The 18,506-nt window shown below is 43.1% G+C and overlaps 1 protein-coding gene across 5 annotated transcripts in view; it reads left to right on the top strand.

The window, feature by feature from the left end:
- Nucleotides 1–3,190: 3,190 nt before the first annotated feature.
- Nucleotides 3,191–18,506, top strand: part of ANKRD44 (ankyrin repeat domain 44) — a 316,236-nt gene continuing 300,920 nt past the window's right edge. For 2 of the 5 annotated variants that reach the window (XM_007965735.3, XM_007965733.3), the window contains exon 1: nucleotides 3,191–3,503. In XM_007965735.3, coding sequence (XP_007963926.1) covers nucleotides 3,477–3,503 — 27 coding nt within the window. In that variant the 5' untranslated portion in view covers nucleotides 3,191–3,476. The remainder of the gene's footprint in view (nucleotides 3,504–18,506) is intronic. The other 3 variants (XM_007965736.3, XM_038001815.2, XM_007965737.3) reach the window with 2 other exon arrangements.

Here is an 18,506-nt window from a genome sequence, read left to right as displayed (position 1 = left end):
CCAAAGTCTGCCCGTCTATTTCATTCCTAGGACAACCTAGGGCACTGGCAGATATACCTGTAGGTTAAGACCTTTAAGTGCTACTTTGTCTCTGCTGTCCATTACAGTAAATGTGTCCACCTTGTCTCTGCCAGCTAAGTGCTGCCACTTGGCCATTGCTGTCACAGGATCCCAAAAATATAAAAATCAAGGAGCCATCTCAATGAAAGCATCTCCCACCATCATATCCAGTGACTAGAGAGTTTTTCTGATGTTCTCTCTCAAATGTATCTTTCTTTTCTCTTTCCCTTCCCTTCCCTTCCCTCCCCTCCCCTCCCCTCCCTTTCTTCTCTTCTCTTCTCTTCTCTTCTCTTCTCTTCTCTTCTCTTCTCTTCTCTTCTCTTCTCTTCTCTTCTCTTTTCTTTTCTTGACAGAGTCTTGCTTTATTGCCCAGCATGGAATGCAATGGCGCGACCTCGGCTCACTGCAACCTCTGCCTCCCGGGTTCAAGTGATTCTCCTGACTCAGCCTCCCGAGTAGCTGGGATTACAAGTGTGTGCCACCACGCCTGGCTAATTTTTTGTATTTTTAGTAGAGACGGGGTTTCACCATGTTGGCCAGGCTGGTCTCAAACTCCTGACCTCAGGTGATCCACCTGCCTCAGTCTCCCAAAGTACTGGGATTACAGGCGTGAGCCATGGTGTCCGGCCTGTATTTTTCAATGCTTCAGTATAAAGATCATTATCTGGCTCTCCAGGAATATGTAGGGGTTGGTTGTACAGATTATACATGATAAAATTATTCCAACATTCCCATCTCCACAAACCTTTGGATTTCTTTCTCTGCATTATACCGGCGGCATTCCGGCATCTCAAGCTCACCGAATATAGTCCCCCGCTGAGTCTGAGTCTCATTTAATGAAGTAAACAAAGTGTTTGAATCACTGTCAAAGTACTGGCTAACACATTAAAAGCAGACCTTCTGATAAATGTAGTCATACCAATAAATTTTGCCAAATCCTCTGCTCCCTATTTTATTTGAAACTTGGCCACGAGTTGTTCAACCTTTCACAAAGTCATGTCACCTATGACAACACCGATCTTGATATTTGAATTGCTAACACTATGTATTCACATCTGTCTGCATTTGGAATTCTCATTCACAAAGCCTCTCCATAGAGGTGGAAGCATCTTACTGCTTCGTTTTGTCAGAAGACAAAGAGAGTTGTGTTGTACCATTTACCTACTGAAATACATATTCATTATAAATTACTTTCCTTTAATTTTTCCTTTATTGTACAATTAGGACAATACATTGTTGCTGGGTTTTTTTTTTTTTTTTAAATTTGTATAGGTAGGTAATATTATCCACAAATTACTTTTCAGGATAGTAAGGGGAGTGTTAAAAATACTAGTTACAAAAAGAGGATGATGGTCTGATTGGGCGGAGAACTGCTGCCTCCCCACATTGGCCCCAGGAACTTAGGTGCAGGCATGTCCGCGATGGATCAAATTGGATCTTGAGTGAATCTTCCAAATTAAGTCATTTGTTATCACTCTTCTGAAAGATGGCTCTATTTTAGTAGAGAATGCAGGGTCCTATTCAGTTTACTTACAAAGCCATGCAGGATGTTCAGTAAATAGACATACAAATAACAGCAGTGAAGAACTGACTCATAGATGCAACATAAACAATCTGTTGTATGTCTGAGAAAGGCCTTGTAAAGAATTTTTTTTGTTTGTTTCCATGCAACATTGATAATAGAGGAGTGGAAGCCAGGAACAAGGTTCCCTGGTTCTTCTTGTCTGCATGATCTGAATTATAATCTATAGGACTAATAAAGGTACATTTGGGATTTAGCTGCTTTGACAACCAGAGTGGCTGGATGGTAAATGTGAGGACATTAATGCTCCTTTCTCTCCTGTCTCATGTGCAACCTTTGGGGGAGGTTCTAAGAGTAGGGAGGAAGACTGGACATTTGGTTTGTGAATATACAGGAGAGGTAGATGTTTGGTCTTGACCAAAGAATTCTGTAGCTCTAGTTTGCTCTTCAAAGCTGTTCAATGCTGCCCTACAGGTTTGCTCTATGGCCTGCCAGGGGCACACGGGGCTGCCTGGGAGCACTTCCTCTCCACTTGCTTACTTCATTCTGCCTCCTCCAGATCTCAACTCCTGTCACTTTCTCAGGGAAGCCTGCCCTCAACCCACCAGTCTGGTCTGATTCCTTTGTTGTGGGTTCACTTCAGAAGCATGTTTTCCCTTGAGATCCCTTATCTCAGTTTGTAATTACATTCATTAGCAGAGACTATGTGGTTTATGTTGGCATCTTCTGAGAGCAGGTTATCTTATTTATGCTCTCTGTTTATTCCCGTGCCTAGCCAGTGCCTAACAAGGTAGGGACTCAGTACATAGCTGTTCAATGAATAAGTGTTTGCTCCAAATTCCAGAACTATCAACAGTTACTATGCTTACGAATATGACCGTTGTGTCTGCAGCCCATGGTGTTTAACAGCTGTCATCTATTTACTGAAGAGCTTGGTAACTTGGGGTTTTGTAGAAATCAGTAAGGACTGGTGGGAACACCCAAAAGCCCCATCAACTTGGTGATTTAGGACTGCTTTGCTTCTCCAGGAACTCCACTCCACCCCCACCAGCAAAACCAAACCCAGGGTGTTTGAATTTAACAATAGTATGTGTGTGTGCACACGTGTGTGTGTGTGTGCACACGTGTGTGTGTGTGTGTGTAGCTGGAAGATGGCTGGAGAACAAGGTGGAAGGGTCAGAGTTTCGGTTCCCTCCACCCATAAATGTTTGAGAAACACCCTCTAAAGAATCCACTGCCTCCTGGCATTAAACAAAGAGAGCATCGGAATTGCAGTCCCTGGCGAGGTGGGATCGTTGGGGCGCTGCCACCATCTGATTCTGGGTTAGGGGAAGGGGGTGTGACCCCGTCTCCCCGGTTAAAGTGGACGGGGTGTGAGTGACAGCCTTTCCTGCCCCCTTGGGGTGTGTCCCCGCGGGCTTCCCCACCCGTGTGTGTCAGACCCATCAGGGAGGCCCGCGATCCACCAGGGGCCCGGGGCCGGCCCGGCGGGGCGCCGCGTGCAGGTGCGGAAGGCAGGCGGCGTCCCGGTGCGGGCGCGGGGGCAGCGCCAGGGGCCGGGCTGCGCGGCGCGGCTGCGGGCGGCAGGAGGCAGCGTCGGCCCAGGCGGCGGGCGGCGAGCGAGCCAGCGCGCGGTGATGTCAGTGGCGGCCCGGCTGGCAGCAGCCGGTACTTCCTGTGGAAAGGCGGGCGGGCTCGGCTGCAAACCCCACTAGCCAGTGTCAGCCTCTCGGCGGGAGGAGGTGGCGGCGGAGGAGGAGCAGGGGGAGGGCTGTCAAATTCGGGAGCCAGATTTTTTTCCCTTCCCCTGGCAATCCCTTCCGCTTCCCCGGCTCCCGGCGTGACATCTGCCGGCCGGGGACCTGCATGTGTGTGCGCGCGAAGGAACGGAAGAATGGCAGTGCTCAAACTCACCGACCAGGTAGGGGGCGGCGGCGCCGGCGGGCGGGACGCGCGGGCGCAGGGCGGCGCGGAGCCCGGCGGGGGGATGGGGGCGCGGCTGGAGCGCGCCCGCGAGCTGTTTACTCACGGCGAAGGGGAGGAGTGTGCGCGGCCGCCGGTGCCTCCTAGAGCCCGCGGCGGCAGCTCCCCTCCGCGGCGCCGTCCCCGCCCTGGGCCGTCGGAACTGCGTGCCCGAGTCCGGGGCAGGGCCCGCGGGCGCTGGGCAGCTGGGTCGCGGGGTGCGCGAGTGCGGCGGCCGCGGGCCCAGCGGGGCCGGGGAGGGGGCTGGGGGCTCGGGGTGCTCCCGGGACTCCCACCGCGCCGCGTTGAGTGGGCGCCACCGGCCGGCGCCCCCGGGAGGAGGACGCTGCACGTAGAGGGAGAAAGGATCGCAGACTGGGACCCCTTCCCAAGCCGAGCAGGAGTCCTGCCCAGAATGCGGCTCTTGTGTGGCGGGGCTGTCTTTATCCGTTGGATGTGACATCCCGACTTCCTCTTTAGTTGCCCCAGGCTGTGTGCGTGGTGCGGGATGGGGACTCTTGGAGACCGCCCTTTCAGATAGGGCTGGTCCCTCCGAGGAGGAGGTCAAGTCGGCTCGGAGTCTCCACTCACAGGCGGTGGGCTACGATCTGCCTGTGTCCACCAGCTTTGTTGGCTTTCCTTGCTGAGATACCACACGGGGCAGCTCTGGAGTCCTGGCTTGGAGAGGTGGGGTTATTTGCTGAATCGGATTGACAGTCCTTGCCGCAGGTCTGTGGAATGGTAACAGCCACCTTCGCGGACTCTGCTGCTCTTACATTGACACTAACAGTTACCAAACCAAGTTGCATGACAAAACTCTTTGCAGCTCTTTTCACGAAAAAAGGAAACGGCTTGCTACCCCCACCCCCACCCCCGTTTATTCGTCGGTAGTGAAAGGAACTTTGTTTTGGGGTCCTGGTAGGCAGAGAGGCAATCTTGACTTTGACTACAGGGTCAGACGTGCCAGCCCTTGGTATTAAATACCTCAGACTTATCCGTGGGTTGCGTCTGCTGCCTTGCGTTCTCCAGTTAGTATCCAGTCAGAACATCTTGCAGCTGAAATGCAGTCCGTCACCACAATGATTTGCAATGATTTGTTCTCCCGCCTTTTAGATTCCATTTTTTTTTTTTTTTAAGCTTGTTTTCCCTAAATATTTACAGGTGTTTGGCGGGGTTGGGGATGGGGAAATCACTGAGTTAAAATTCACGTTATTGTTAAATTTAGTAGGAAGAGCAGCTGGTACTTGTGATGAATGTATTTGTTCTCACTGGTTCCAGAGCATTTAAAAGTGTAAGTTGATATCAGGATTTCCTTCACCTTTTGGTCACATACTTTGCCAACTGTTAGACATTTGCTTATTTTAAATCTTATAGTTTTAGCGTGTCTTGGGCCTGTCATCTTTGCTAGTACACGTTGCTGTACTTGTCTGTTAATCCCTAGATCTTCAAAGTACAAAGAATGGTTCTAATAGGTATTGTTGTTATCACGTATAAGAAAGAACATCACATAGAATAAGAGTTGTAAGGACCCTAAGGATGATCTAGCCCAAACCCTTCATTCTCTAAATGACAAAACAGATCTGGAGAAGTGAAGCAAGTCTTCCTCAAAGAATGCCAGCTACAGGCCCGCAGGACTGGGACAAGCTCCTGTCTCCTGCCTTCCAGGCGCTTGTACTTTCTGCTAGAGTTGGCATAGGAAAGCTCCATCATCTCACTGAATGTGTTGAAAGCGTTACAAGAAAACATCTCTTCCAGATCAAGATCAACCCTAGTGACTTGGTCTTAGAAAGAAAGGAAGTTATTCTTCAGGGCTTATCAGAGCAGGAATTTCAAAGATGTTGCCTTCTAAAATGTTTCCAGCCGAGCGCGGTAGCTCACACCTGTAATCCCAGCACTTTGGGAGGCCAAGGCCGGCGGATCACAAGGTCAGGAGATCGAGACCATGCTGGCTAACACGGTGAAACACCGTCTCTACTAAAAATACAAAAAATTAGCCAGGCGTGGTGGTGGATGCCTGCAGTCCCAGCTACTCGGGAGGCTGAGGCAGAAGAATGGCATGAACTCGGGAGGTGGAGCTTGCAATGAGCCGAGATGGTGCCACTACACTCTAGCCTGGGCAACAGAGTGAGACTCTGTCTCAAAAGAAAATGTTTCCAAGTATATTTCCTTCCTTCCTCCAATAAACTAGTATGAGTATGGAGAGAAAGGAAGAGTCTCACAACCTTTATTTGGTTATATCTCCAGATACATAAAAAGAACCTAAGGCATTTTAAGATTCAAGAACTTCTGAAAATGGCCAGTCTATCTTGGGGCAAAGTCAGAAAGAGATGGGTGGGGAAGTGGCCTGGGTGGAGTTGGTGGTGAGCAACGATGGTTTCTGTGTAGCTTTAGGTCCAGGAAGTAAGTGTGTGGTCTTTCTTGCTTTATATAGTCTTACCTTTTCTGTTTGAGACTCAATTCTTAGAAGTCAGTTCTTAACCTCACAGATTAACTTTTAAAACCATTTGCTTAGACCACTACTAGAAGAGTTTTGCTCCATCATTGTGGGTAGGGAGCTGCCTGCTTGGAATCCCTGCCTTAGAGTTTGTGCAGGAGTGCCTTGCTCTCCATTCAGCTTCTAGTAAAACAACCACTTCCTAATTTCTCCCTGCCCATTTTTTTTTTTTTTTTTTTTTTTTTGAGTCAGGGTCTCACTCTGACTCAATAGTGTGATCATGGCTCACTGCAGCCTTGGCCTGCCAGGCTCAAACGATCCTCCCACCTCCGCCTCCCCAGCAGCTGGGACTATGGGCACGTGAGCCACCACACCTGGCTAATTTTTGTATTTCTTGTAGACACAGCGTTTCACCATGTTGCCCAGGATAGTCTCAGACTCTTGGGTTCAAACAATCCACCTGCCTCAGCCTCCCAAAGTGCTGGGATTACAGGTGTGAGCCACTGTGCCTGGCACCTCATCTGTTAAACGCCCTATTTGTGAAGTGAATCTTGATTTTTGCTAGGCCTCTTGGATTTTTTGTTTGAGGACACACTCTTGCTGTCGATAACCTGAAACACAAATTGTGTGGATTTGTTTTTAAATGTGGCCAAAGTCAGGGGAGACAGATGATGACATTTTCTGTCCAGCTAAAGCTGGGTGCAGGAGCTTGCTAGGTGAAGCAGACACTATTTCAGCAGTCAGTCCTGCAGTGACCTCTCAATCTTACAAGAGAAGGAAAATGTTTTTTCCCAACTCTTTTTTTTTTTTTTTAGAAGAGTAAAAAGAAAAAGGGAGAGACCAGTGTGATTTTTAGTCTTTTTTTTTTTTTTTCACTGTAAAAAAGGAACTGGGAGCTATCACTACAAACAAACGAACTTGGCATTTAGCACTTCTGCATTTGTAACTTTTGTAACTGTCCCTTCTGTTTTCTTCTTCACTGGACACACATAATTTTTCTTGCAGTCTTAGGGGGCACTAACCATCCTGGTTTGTGCAGATTGGTGTCCCAGCATATGGGGCTAAAACTGGGAAAATTCCAGGCAAACTGGGAGGAACTGGTTACCCTATGTAACATAGAACACACTCAACTATGTCATTAATATAATAATGTAATTATTTCCTTGTATGTGGACATTAGGAGTTTTATAATTTTGGTAAAGTGAGATAATTTTAAGTTTGGGAAAGAAAATTTTATTACATGAAGATCTAAGGCATTTTGACTCAAAGATAGCCATGAAGTCTTTTTGAAAATGATTTGATATTGACCTTTTTAGGTTGTTCTTTATGTCATATAGTTAAAGTCCCTGTAGTCATTTTAAGTGTATGGTCTTATCTTCAGCCTGGGTCTCTACCCAAAATTTATTCTCAGAGTTACGAAGCTAGGATGGTAAGTTCTGTTGCGTGTTTAAAATGTCCACTATTCTTACCTGCATTTGTTAATGATAGCACTACTTTCATGTCGGAGGCTGCCTGTAGACAAACTGTTTCAGCAGGTGGCCCTTTTGGAGCTTCCTGCCTGGAGGCCTTCTGTTTTGGTGTTCCCTTGCCAAGTCCTAGTTCACACTTGAGTCACCTACCTTCTTGCCAAAGGCAGTGCCTGGCAGTTGTGGCAGTGGCAAGAGACTAGAAATCCTGTGTAACTTTGGGAGCAGGATTTCTAGCCCATAGTGCGGGGCCTTGGGATGTGTTACACATTTTATTGGGCTGCCCTTGTTCTTCCATCGCTCCCTAGAGCACTGGTCTTAAAGCAGACACCATGCTGTAGTCCTGTCATCAGCAGAGAAGAAGGGAAAAGAGAGGCTTTATTTAGAGCCTTTTCTGGTTGTTTCGGGACCCAATCACATGGGTTTGAGAGTGCACTTGAAGCTGGTGTTTCATAGCAGAGACCTAATCATGTCATACATTTATTGTGCTCCTATTGTATACTGGGCCTTTGCAGTGAGTCATGTCTTAATCCTCACAGCCACACTAGGAGGTAGGTGGTGGTGTGATTCCTATTTTATGGATGAGAAAACAGGAATGGAGAGGCTAATTGACCTGTTTAGGGTCACACACCCAGTAAGTGATCTAGCACGTTGTCCTATCCTGGCAGTCTGATTGCACAGGTGGAGCTCTGACCACAAGGCTATACTTTTCATAGTTGAAAGGGCAGTGCAGCCGTAGGATTAATGGGTGCCTGCTCTTGTTTACAGAGAAGCCATTGGATGAGCAGCGTTCCCTGAACTCCTTCTGCCTCTTGGGCCAGACCCATTTCTGTACAGAGTAAGGAGCTGCTTTGAGGCCTCTGCCCCTGCCTGGCTTATATCTGGCTTTTCCCATTAGCCTCTCCACCTCTCCACCCCGGTGAATGATGTGTTGGTAGTTCAGTGACTTTTTTCATATATGTGTGTATATATATATAAAACAAGTGAACCGCAGTCATTATAGGAAAATCAGAAAACTAGAGGAGCAAAACCAAAAAATTTTAAAACCATCTGAAGCCTCTATACTCGGAGATAACTATTCTTGACATTTTGGGATGTCTCCTTCTAGTCTTCTGTCTGGGTAGCCAGGTAAATTTTTTAAACTTTCCATGTGATAATATCATTACTTGTGCACATAACTGATATCTGTATTCTCTACACCAGTGACTTTTCCAAATAAACTTATTCTTCTCTTAGATATATGATTGGCTCTTTAGCCAGCACTAGCACATAAGCTCTAGCTCTGGATTGATGGAACCAGCTTTTTTCTTTTTCTTTTCTTTCTTTCTTTTTTAAAAGATTTCAACTTTTTACTTCCTCTTTTGCTTTAAACAGAGAGTAAATATAAAATAAAAAGGCACAAATTGTACCAGAAACAGGAATGAAAGATTCTTTAAAAAGATTTGTATTTCTACAAGATAATGTGAATTTTTATAGGCTAAAGTATAACATGAAATAATGTAAAAACAGGCAGAGCTACAGAGATCTGATAATTTTGTGGTTTCCAAACTTGTTTAAGCTGTGACACTCCTTTTTTTCCTCCCAAAGAAATTTCATATTGAAGCTCAATATATAAAAAAGATGGGCTTGGACAATGGTCCCTGAGTCCCTCTTGAAAACTAGTTGGGTTTAGTATTATTTGAAAGCCCCTTTGTATGATAAAACTGGTGATTGGTTAAGCGTTTTTTTTTTTTTTTTTCTGATGCATCATGTGTGAAACAAACAACATTTATAAATGTTTGTGAATGATTAGGAACTGCTTGGAACTAGAATGACTATATCATTTTTATCCGTTTGAGAATCATAGGTGATACTACTCAACATGAAGCCACAAACAGATGTGAGCCAGGACTGTCCTGGGTAAACCTAGATATGTGGTCATCATATATACACATAGATTCCATGTTTGCTCACCACAGGCTTGACAGGGACAGTAAACTAGTTTGACTAGCAGACTACTCACTCTCTTTTGAGTCTACAGTGGTGCGGGTATTACAAAGATTGTTTTATGACTTTGTGCAGAGTTGAGAAACAGCTTCTATCTCACACCTCAGTTCTGAGCTGCCCAGGGGTTGCAGGTGTAATCTGATAGAAACATTCTGACTCTTGGCAGTCAAGGATCTGAGAAAGCATGATTGATTACCAGTGTTTGCTATGGGTATATGGGGAGAAGTGACATATGTTGTATATTAGCCAACTCTTGGGAAGACATGTTAACCTCTGTAGGCTTCAGGTTTCTGTTTGTAAAATGAAGTGGTTGGACTGGAGGCCTTTATGGTGCCTCAGCTCTGCCCTCTCCCTTCTGTGACTTGGTGCCTGTAATGGAGACCGACGCTCTTCACATGGTTTGTGTTATAGTCTTTCTTACAAATGTGGCTATGAAGGGTGTATTTGCAGATGAGCTCTAATAAGGCTTTCCAGGTAACAAAGTCAAACAGCTTCAGGTTCCAGAGAAGGATTTTAACCAATATCAATGACTTAGGACTAATTCCTATTCTCCACCCTATTTCAATTCATAGATAATCTAAGATTACCCATTTTATTTGTTCTGTATTTTTATTTTTTTGAGACAGAGTCTTGCTCTGTTGCCCAGACTGGAGTGTAGTGGTGCAATCTGGGCTCATTGCAACCCCCACCGACTGTCTCCCAGGGTTCAAGCAATTCTTGTGCCTCAGGCTCCCATGTAGCTGGGATTACAGGCGTGCACCACTATGCCCGACTAATTTTTGTATTTTTAGTAGTGATGGGGTTTCACCATGTTGGCCAGGCTGGTCTCAGACTCCTGGTCTCATGTGATCTGCCCACCTTGGCCTCCCAAAGTGCTGGGATTACAGGCATGAGCCACTGCGCCTGGCCTAAGATTACCCACTTTATAGATTACTCCTTTTTAACCTTTGAACCAACATATTATTTGGCTCTGGCTGCTTTCAGAGGTTGGGAGTGCAGGTATTTGCCCTTATCAGTGTTTATGTTTGTAAATATGTTGGTAGCCTAAGAGGTTGAAGTTAATGATTCATGAATCCAGCTTGTAATTATGATATTCATAATTTTTAAGGATCTTTTCACTTGCCTCGTCCTTTGAAAACTTAAAATTTATCTAGTATTCTATAAAGTGAGCTAAGCAAATAAATATATAGTCCACCTTTGGGTTGTTTCAGGAATTACTAAGTCAATAATTGTTTGCATTTCTTGCTTTTTGTTTGCTTAGAGTCCCCTTGCTCCCATCCTGGGGAGTCCTAAGCATCCAAGCGTAACTTTCTAGGATATCTTTTATATCAGAAGACAATTTTCCCCTAAGAGAACTTTCAGAGCTCTTAGTAAAATTAGAGAGACTTGTGGAAACATCTGTTTGAACCTAGATATGGAAATTAATCACAATTCTAACCTCTCTAAAAGTTTTGCTTTTTTTATTTTAAAAATTTTGTTTTGCTTTAGTTTGTTTTAAAAATAACACCAGATTGGGAATCAGAAGACGTGGATTCTACTCATGGTTCTTTTAACAGTTGTATGGTTTGGGGTAAATCCTGGCCTTCGTTTCTTTGTCAGAATGGGAACAGGCAGAAAATTCTCTAAATTCTTCCAAGCTCTAACATTCTAAGATAGCTCCTCACATATTTCAATGTCAGTCTTTTCTCACCTTGTGGAATCTCATTTCAAAAAGTATCTGCCTTTTATGAACTTCTGATTTTCTCCCAAGTGTGTTGGTGGCAGCTTTAAAATTTCCCAGGTTTGGTAAACACATGCTTTTTGTCTAAGGGTGAGGAGTCCTTTCCCCAAGAAGGTTATCTTCTGGGATCTCCAGGAGCCTGGCTGTGGGGACACAGAACCCCTGGGGCTGTTCTCAATGTGGTCTTTGAAGAATCCTCTTGAACTTCTTACAGGCTAAAGGGAGCAATCCTTACAGAGCCCATGCTTGTCTCTTGTGAGCTGGGGCCCACCTTAGCCTTCTTCAGAGGTGCTGCTTTAGCAAATACCTTGGGTCCTCCCAGGCAAAATCCTGTTTTGTTGAACCCAAATAACATGTACATCTAACAAGTTTATTTCTCAAGGGTTGGCCCAGAGTTGGGTGCAGTTGACATGGTGACCATAGACTTTCTCAAGAAAGGAAGAAAATTCCTACATGTAATCACCAGCCTCTGTAAGGTTAGTCTCTGTGGAGACTTGTTTTGGTGTCTAAGACTGGCAAGATAAGGAAAAAGGAGAGTGAGCATAAGAGAAGTCTGAAGACAGAAAGCCAGGCAGACGTTCAGGTCAGCCGGGGCAAATCAACCAACCAATTATTGTTAAACAGTGGCCTCCAAAAGTAGGTGTGGCGTACACCCCAAGGATGAACACAATGCTTTATTGAGTTGGAGTTTGGGAAAGAGAATATTAGAATTCATATTTTTTTAAATCATTCTTTTAAACTTTTAATTTTTATGTAGTTTTAGTACATCTTATTTGCTAGTACCATGTCATCTTTTTGGCTGTATTTTTCAGTGTCTGCCACCTGGCCAAATCACCACTTAGGTTATTACAGCAGTCTCTGACTGGTCTTCCTCCATCTGACCTTGGCCTCTACACTCTACTCTCAATGTAGCTCTCAGAGTGATGGAACTCAGAACTTGTCACTCCTGCTCAAAAACTTCCAGTTTCACCCAGGTGAAAGCTCAGGTCATTAGAGTGACTTCTGCACTGAGCTCCTCCACTCACCTGTCCAGCCTTGTCTGCTGTCCATCTCTTCCTGGCTCCTTGGCTCCAGCCCCACTGGCCTCCTCCTGTTTAGTGAACATGCCAGCTGTGCTCCTGCCTGGGGACCCTTGCTGTTCCTGCTCCCTGTGCAGCTCCTCCCTAGATATCTGCATGGCTCGCCTTTACCTCTTTCGGGTCTTTCCTCAGATGTTACCTTCTCAGTGAGTCCCTTTCTGACCACACTGTTTAAAATGCCTACTCCACATTTCTTGTCTGCCTTTCTTTATTTTCCTCCACCGTGCAAATCCCTCATACCATATATTTTACTCCCCCCATTTAAAAACCCCAAACTTACGTGTGGTTAAGATATAGATAACAGGACAAAGATTATTTTGTTAGTTTGGTTCATTCACTGCTGTATCTTCAGCACTTAGAACAGGGTAAGGCGTATCGTAAATGCTCAATAAATATTTGTTAAGTGAATGAATATAAATATGTATATGTGTCTGTATATGTACATGTTCAAATTTTTTTACTCATAAAGTGCTCAAACAAACAAAAGAGAAACACTTCTATAAACAGCTTTCATTTTACGCTGGGATGTCAAATTTCCATTCAAACAAAATTAAGAGAAAATTTTCTGCCCTATGAAAAGATGAAAGATCACATATTATCCTATTTTCTGGTTATATTTTCCCTCTTTTTAAACTGTGTTTTTGGTTGTAAGGATGGTTAGCATTGTACGTAATTCTTAGTTCCATTTCTTTTCAGGGGAAGTATCAAGGTGACACTAGGGGACAGGAAATATTGACCCTAAATGTTGTAGGAGTGGATCTCGTATGTATTCAAGTGATCAAGGAGTGTTTAATGAGCTCCATCTACATAGCAATGATACAGCATAGCTCTGCTGGGGCTCTCTGCTCTCCCCTTCTCCACAAAAGGGAAAGACAGGTAAGAACAGGCACAATAAAATAGAAACCAGACAGAAAGAATTGGGAACAAGGAGACAAGAATCATACTTTACATGATTTAATCCTAATATTTTTATGAGAGGATGACTATTATTTCATTTTAAAGATGAGGAAAATGAGGCTGGCACAGTGGCTCATGCCTGTAATCCTTGGGAGGCTGAGGAAGGTGGATCACCTGAGGTCAGGAGTTAGAGACCAGCCTGGCCAGAGAGATGGCTAGAGATGGTGAAACCCCATCTCTACTAAAAATACAAAAATTAATCAGGCATGGTGGCAGGCGCTTGTAATCCCAGCTGCTTGGGAGGCTGAGGCAGGAGAATCGCTTGAACCTGGGAGGCGGAGGTTGCAGTGAGCCGAGATTGTGCCATTGCATTCCAGCCTGGGCGACAAGAGTGAAACTCTGTCAAAAAAAAAAAAAAAAAAAAAAAAAAAAAGGAAGAAAAATGAAAACTGACAGGTCGAGTAATTTTTTTGAGGGTCGCATGACTCTGGGAGTCACATCTGGGCAACCCCAAGGTACACATTCTTAGCCATCACACATTAGGATTCTTGAAATAGGTGCAGTATCACAAGAGGCCATTTTCCCCATGGAGCTCACAGTCTAGTTAGATGATATTGAATGCCTTGCACATGAAAGGCCCTCTTTAACGTTTATTGAATTCATGTGGCATATTAAACAGTTATCAATCCAGGTATAGTGCAGGTTTAGACTATGCTTAGAGGGTATTGATTAGGGACTTCAGGAGTCAGAGATGGGCAGAGTCATTAAGAAGGGAGCTGGAGGGAGTCTAAGTGGTACTTGAGGAAAGGAATGATCCAGGCAGCAGATGTGGGTGGAACCTAGGTGAGTGATGTGTTGTGTACTTCTCAGGTAACCTGGTGACTAAATTTACTGAGTCATAGGGTTCATGTTAGGTAGGAAGAGGAGGTAAGGAAATATCCAATTTGCAAACTGGTTAGGAGAGGTGTTTGCATATTAACACATTTTTCTCAGTTGAGTTCTTTGAGAGGTACTACAAGCCCTCTGCTGGAAAACTTGAATGGATGAATTTGTGCCTAAGCAAAACTCATTGTTTCCATTTGTTGCACATGACCTTTTCAAATTAATTTGTATTTACTTTGTTCCAAAAAGTATTGAAGCATTAAAGTAAGGTGTTGCCTTATGGGCGCTTCTGTGTCCATGATACCCCTGGCTTGAACAGAATGTTGTATGAGGTGCCATGGCAATATTTTGTGAACAAACATGTATTTTGGAGTAGCAAGGACTTCATTGAAAGGACCTAGATGGTTTGGTGATGTAGGCCATTGATCGAATAATGTAGTAGGTTTAAAGATGACTTTTTTTTTTTTTCCTTCTTAAAAAATTATTTCCTTAGGTTTTTGGGGAACAGGTGATGTTTGGTTACATGAATAAGTTCTTTAATGTGATTTCTGAGATTTTGGTGCACCCATCATCACTAAAGAACTGTACCCAATGTGTAGTCTTTTATCCCTCACTCCTTTCTCACCATTTCCCCGATTCCCCAAAGCCCATTATATCATTCTTATGCCTTTCTGTCCTAATAGCTTAGCTCCTACTAATGAGTGAGAACATATGATGTTTGTTTTTCCATTTCTGAGTTATTTCAGTTAGAATAATGGTCGTCAATTCCATTCAGGTTGCTGCAAATGCCATTATTTCATTCCTTTTTACAGCTGAGTAGTATTCCCTGGTACGTATCTACCACATTTTCTTTATCCACTCATTGATTGATGGGCATTTGGGCTGGTTCTGTATTTTTCCAATTGTGAATTGTGCTGCTGTAAACATGCGTGTGCAAGTATCTTTTTCTTATAACTTCTTTTCCTGTGGGTAGATACCCAGGAGTGGGATTGTTGGAACTAGAGATGACTTGTTTTTAATCTTATACATATTTTTAAAATAAGAAATTACAAAATCCAGACTATAGGAAGCCTACAGAAAAAAAAAAAACCCTCATTTCTTTGAAAAATCAATTGTAAGAGGAAAAAAAAAGTTGGAGAGAAAATATAAATCCATAAATTAAAAGGCAATTAAGATACATTCAGACTAATTGCAGTGAATAGATTTGGATTCTGATTTAAACAAACTTAGAAAAGCACACTTCTTTGAGATAATTGGGGAAATTTGAATACTGACTGGATATTTGATAATTTAAAGTGTGAATATCATATTGTGGTTATGTTTAAAAAGAGAGTCCTCTTACAAAACTAGAAACTATGAAACTATAGCATTTTCTCTCTCTCTCTTTTTTTTTTTTTGAAACAGGATCTCACTCTGTCACCCATGCTAGAGTATAGTGGTGTGATCATAGCTCACTGCAGCCTCGACTTCCGGGGCTCAGTTGAGTCTCCCACCTCAGCCTCCTGAGTAGCTGGGACTACAGGTGCATGACACTACACCTGGCTAATTTTTGTATTTTTAGTAGAGATGGGGTTTCACCACGTTGCCCAGGCTGGTCTCGAACTCCTGGAATCAAGTGATCTGCCCGCCTTTGCAAAGTGCTGAGATTACAGGCATGAGCCACCATGCTTGACCTACTTTAGCATTTTCTTAGGGCACCTATTTAAGTGATACATTCTTTTTAGAAACTATTTTTCTTTTCACTTCTTCCTGCCACCTTTGTGCCCCACCGAAGGCCTCCACTCTTACTTGATAGAATGCCTTCAGTAAAGTTCTTAGAATCCTTTCTGTTTGTCCATAAAAGCACATGATTTTTCTGGTTTTGCTGCCCAAGGAAATATGCTTCTGAGCTAGTTGTGTGGTCCACACGTCTATTACTTAGTTTAAGTGGCTCCACAGCTTGAATCAGATATTTGAGCATTGGTCTTAGAATCCCATCTTGTGTGCTTTTAGGAAGACCTGGATTTGGCTTGTCCGGTGTAAGATATTTGGAAGGGAATTGAGATATTAGAGTTGCCAAAAATCACTTTCTTACATTGACTTTTAAAGGATGTTTTTAATTATACTGTGTAGTTTTTAAAGGCAGCAAACAGTTACAAAGTGTAAATTCTAATGGGCCTGGCTGCCATGCCTCTCTTCTTACCTCAGCAGGAAGTGGGTGTTTGTTGTTGCCTTGAGTGGTTTCGCCATTGCTTCAGGCATGCTGAAATATCTTCCTTTATTTCTACAAGTGTGAAAATCTTTTTATATCCTTCTTAACGGAGTCCAGATTTAAGAATAGACCATAAGCATAAGAAGTGGCCAGCTGTGACTTGAGTACATGATACTGTCATGAGTAATTTAGAAGCCATGTGACTAAGGGTTTGGTACTTTGGAGCCTCAGTATAATTAGGTCTTGGGACTCATGAGATGAGTGCAATATTTAGTTGCTAATGCTCCTTTTTGTAGCAGCCAAGAAGAAACAATCTTTTTAAGTAGCTCTGCTTTTTAGCAAGGAGTCTTCTATCAAGGTTTCAGGGTACTGTATTTTGCGTATAATATTTTAAAATATTGTGGTATCTAACTGAACAATTTCCAAAAATGCTTCGTGTGAGTTGTATAGTTAGAATACTAAAGTTGATGTCTGGAGACCTGGGCTTTGTGCACAGCACTACTCCTAACAAGCTGTGTCCCTCTTCCTGTGACACAACTTTCCTTGACTGTAAGATGGGTAAAATAATATTTGCTTTATGGGGAAGTTGTGATAATCAAGTGGGAAAAGTCTTTGTATAGCAAGTGGTTCTTGGTTGGCACTCTATAATAAATAGTCTCTGAATCTTGGACTGATTCCTCATTTGTCAAATTAAAGAGACCAGTTTTCTAAGGTCAATTTCAGCTCCATGAAAATATGGTTTGAGTTAGTTTTTGTTTTAGATTTATGATCTTTTAACTAGTCGTCTTTCTCTCTAGCTTAAACAACATTGGTAGAAAGAGTTTGTTTTATTTTTGTGTGGATTTTCCATACTTTGGTTTGAATTGTAGTGTTTTGGTTCCTACAGCTTTAGGAAGTACATTTTTGTTTCATTTTGGTTTCATCAAATCAATTGACTTAGCTTATTTGACCGAAGAATCTTACGTTTAGATAGATCTAGGAGGATCAATTTGTGTTGAAAAGATTCTGAGGAGTTTGCAGTCATTTTTGATTTAAGTTGTCAAAAAGAACTTTGAAAATTACTTATAAGAATGCCACTTCCTCTTCACAGAAGTATAAAACTGTGTCTTTTTGAGGAAGTGTGTAAAAACAAAACAGTTGATAGAGTAATCTTCATAAAAAATCATTACAGCAGAATGTCTAAAAAAAATTGGTGTAAAATTTCAAGTCTTGAATGAATTTATAACAGGGTAGAAAACAAACTTCTGTGATAAAATGTGACTTAAAAAGTTAGATGAAGGATACATTGTAAAAAGTTACTTTAATTTGGGACTTTTTCCCTTTTAAAACTACAGAATGCTATTTAACGAGCAGATACTTTAAACATCATTGGATATGTGTATGTATCTTAATTCTAACAAAGCATTTCAATTTGAGTTGATTCTTGGTTGAGATGTAGGGCAAAATAAAAAGGGAAATGAAATGATTCACAGGAAATGAAAATGAGAATTGGTATAAGAAAAGGTGCAATAAGAAAAAACAGGAGAAAAACATTAAGAAACTTTTTTTTTTGGAGGGAAGAAGGAATAGGAGTGGGAAGGAGACTGACTGTTAGTTTCTTAGATGAGTGTTGGAGATGCTCTTGAACTTTAAGCTTAATTGGTCACCTGCTGTCCTCTGCTCTTTGAAATAATTGACATTGATCCTTGCTGTTCAGTCACATTGACACTTATATCTTGGGAGTTCTAGGATTGGACTAACAAAAGTGGAGGTTGTTACTTACAGTGCAAAAGAAACAACCAACATGGTGAAACCCTGTCTCTACTAAAAATACAAAAAAAAATTAGCCTGGTGTGGTGGTGGGCGCCTGTAGCCCCGGCTATTCGGGAGGCTGAGGCAGGAGAATGGTGTGAACCCGGGAGGTGGAGCTTGCAGCGAGCCGACATCGCGCCACTGCACTCCAGCCTGGGCGACAGAGCGAGACTCCGTCTCAGAAAAAACAAAAACAAAAACAAAAAAACCAACCAGAGCTGTATCACTCAGAAGGCTGAAAAGAATCAGGCTGACAGGTAATTTGGCCCCGCAAAGGGTCCTAGTGGCTGATATAGGACCTTCAGAATGAGTGTAGGTGACAGGCAGATAACAAATTATTTTACACGGTGGGAAGTCAGGTATTAGGAGCTTCTATGACTAGTGACTAGGTTCCTGCAACATCTCTGGTTTTAAGCACCCCACTGCCTGTCCTGGTGAGTTGAACTAAAGCAGGACATTTCTTCATTACTGCTTTACCTTTTCCTTTTATTTCTTCTTCTTCTTCTTCTTCTTTTT

The sequence above is a fragment of the Chlorocebus sabaeus genome, chromosome 10 (assembly GCF_047675955.1).
Source record: "Chlorocebus sabaeus isolate Y175 chromosome 10, mChlSab1.0.hap1, whole genome shotgun sequence".
Lineage (NCBI taxonomy): Eukaryota > Metazoa > Chordata > Mammalia > Primates > Cercopithecidae > Chlorocebus > Chlorocebus sabaeus.
This window is presented reverse-complemented; position numbering and strand designations above follow the sequence as displayed.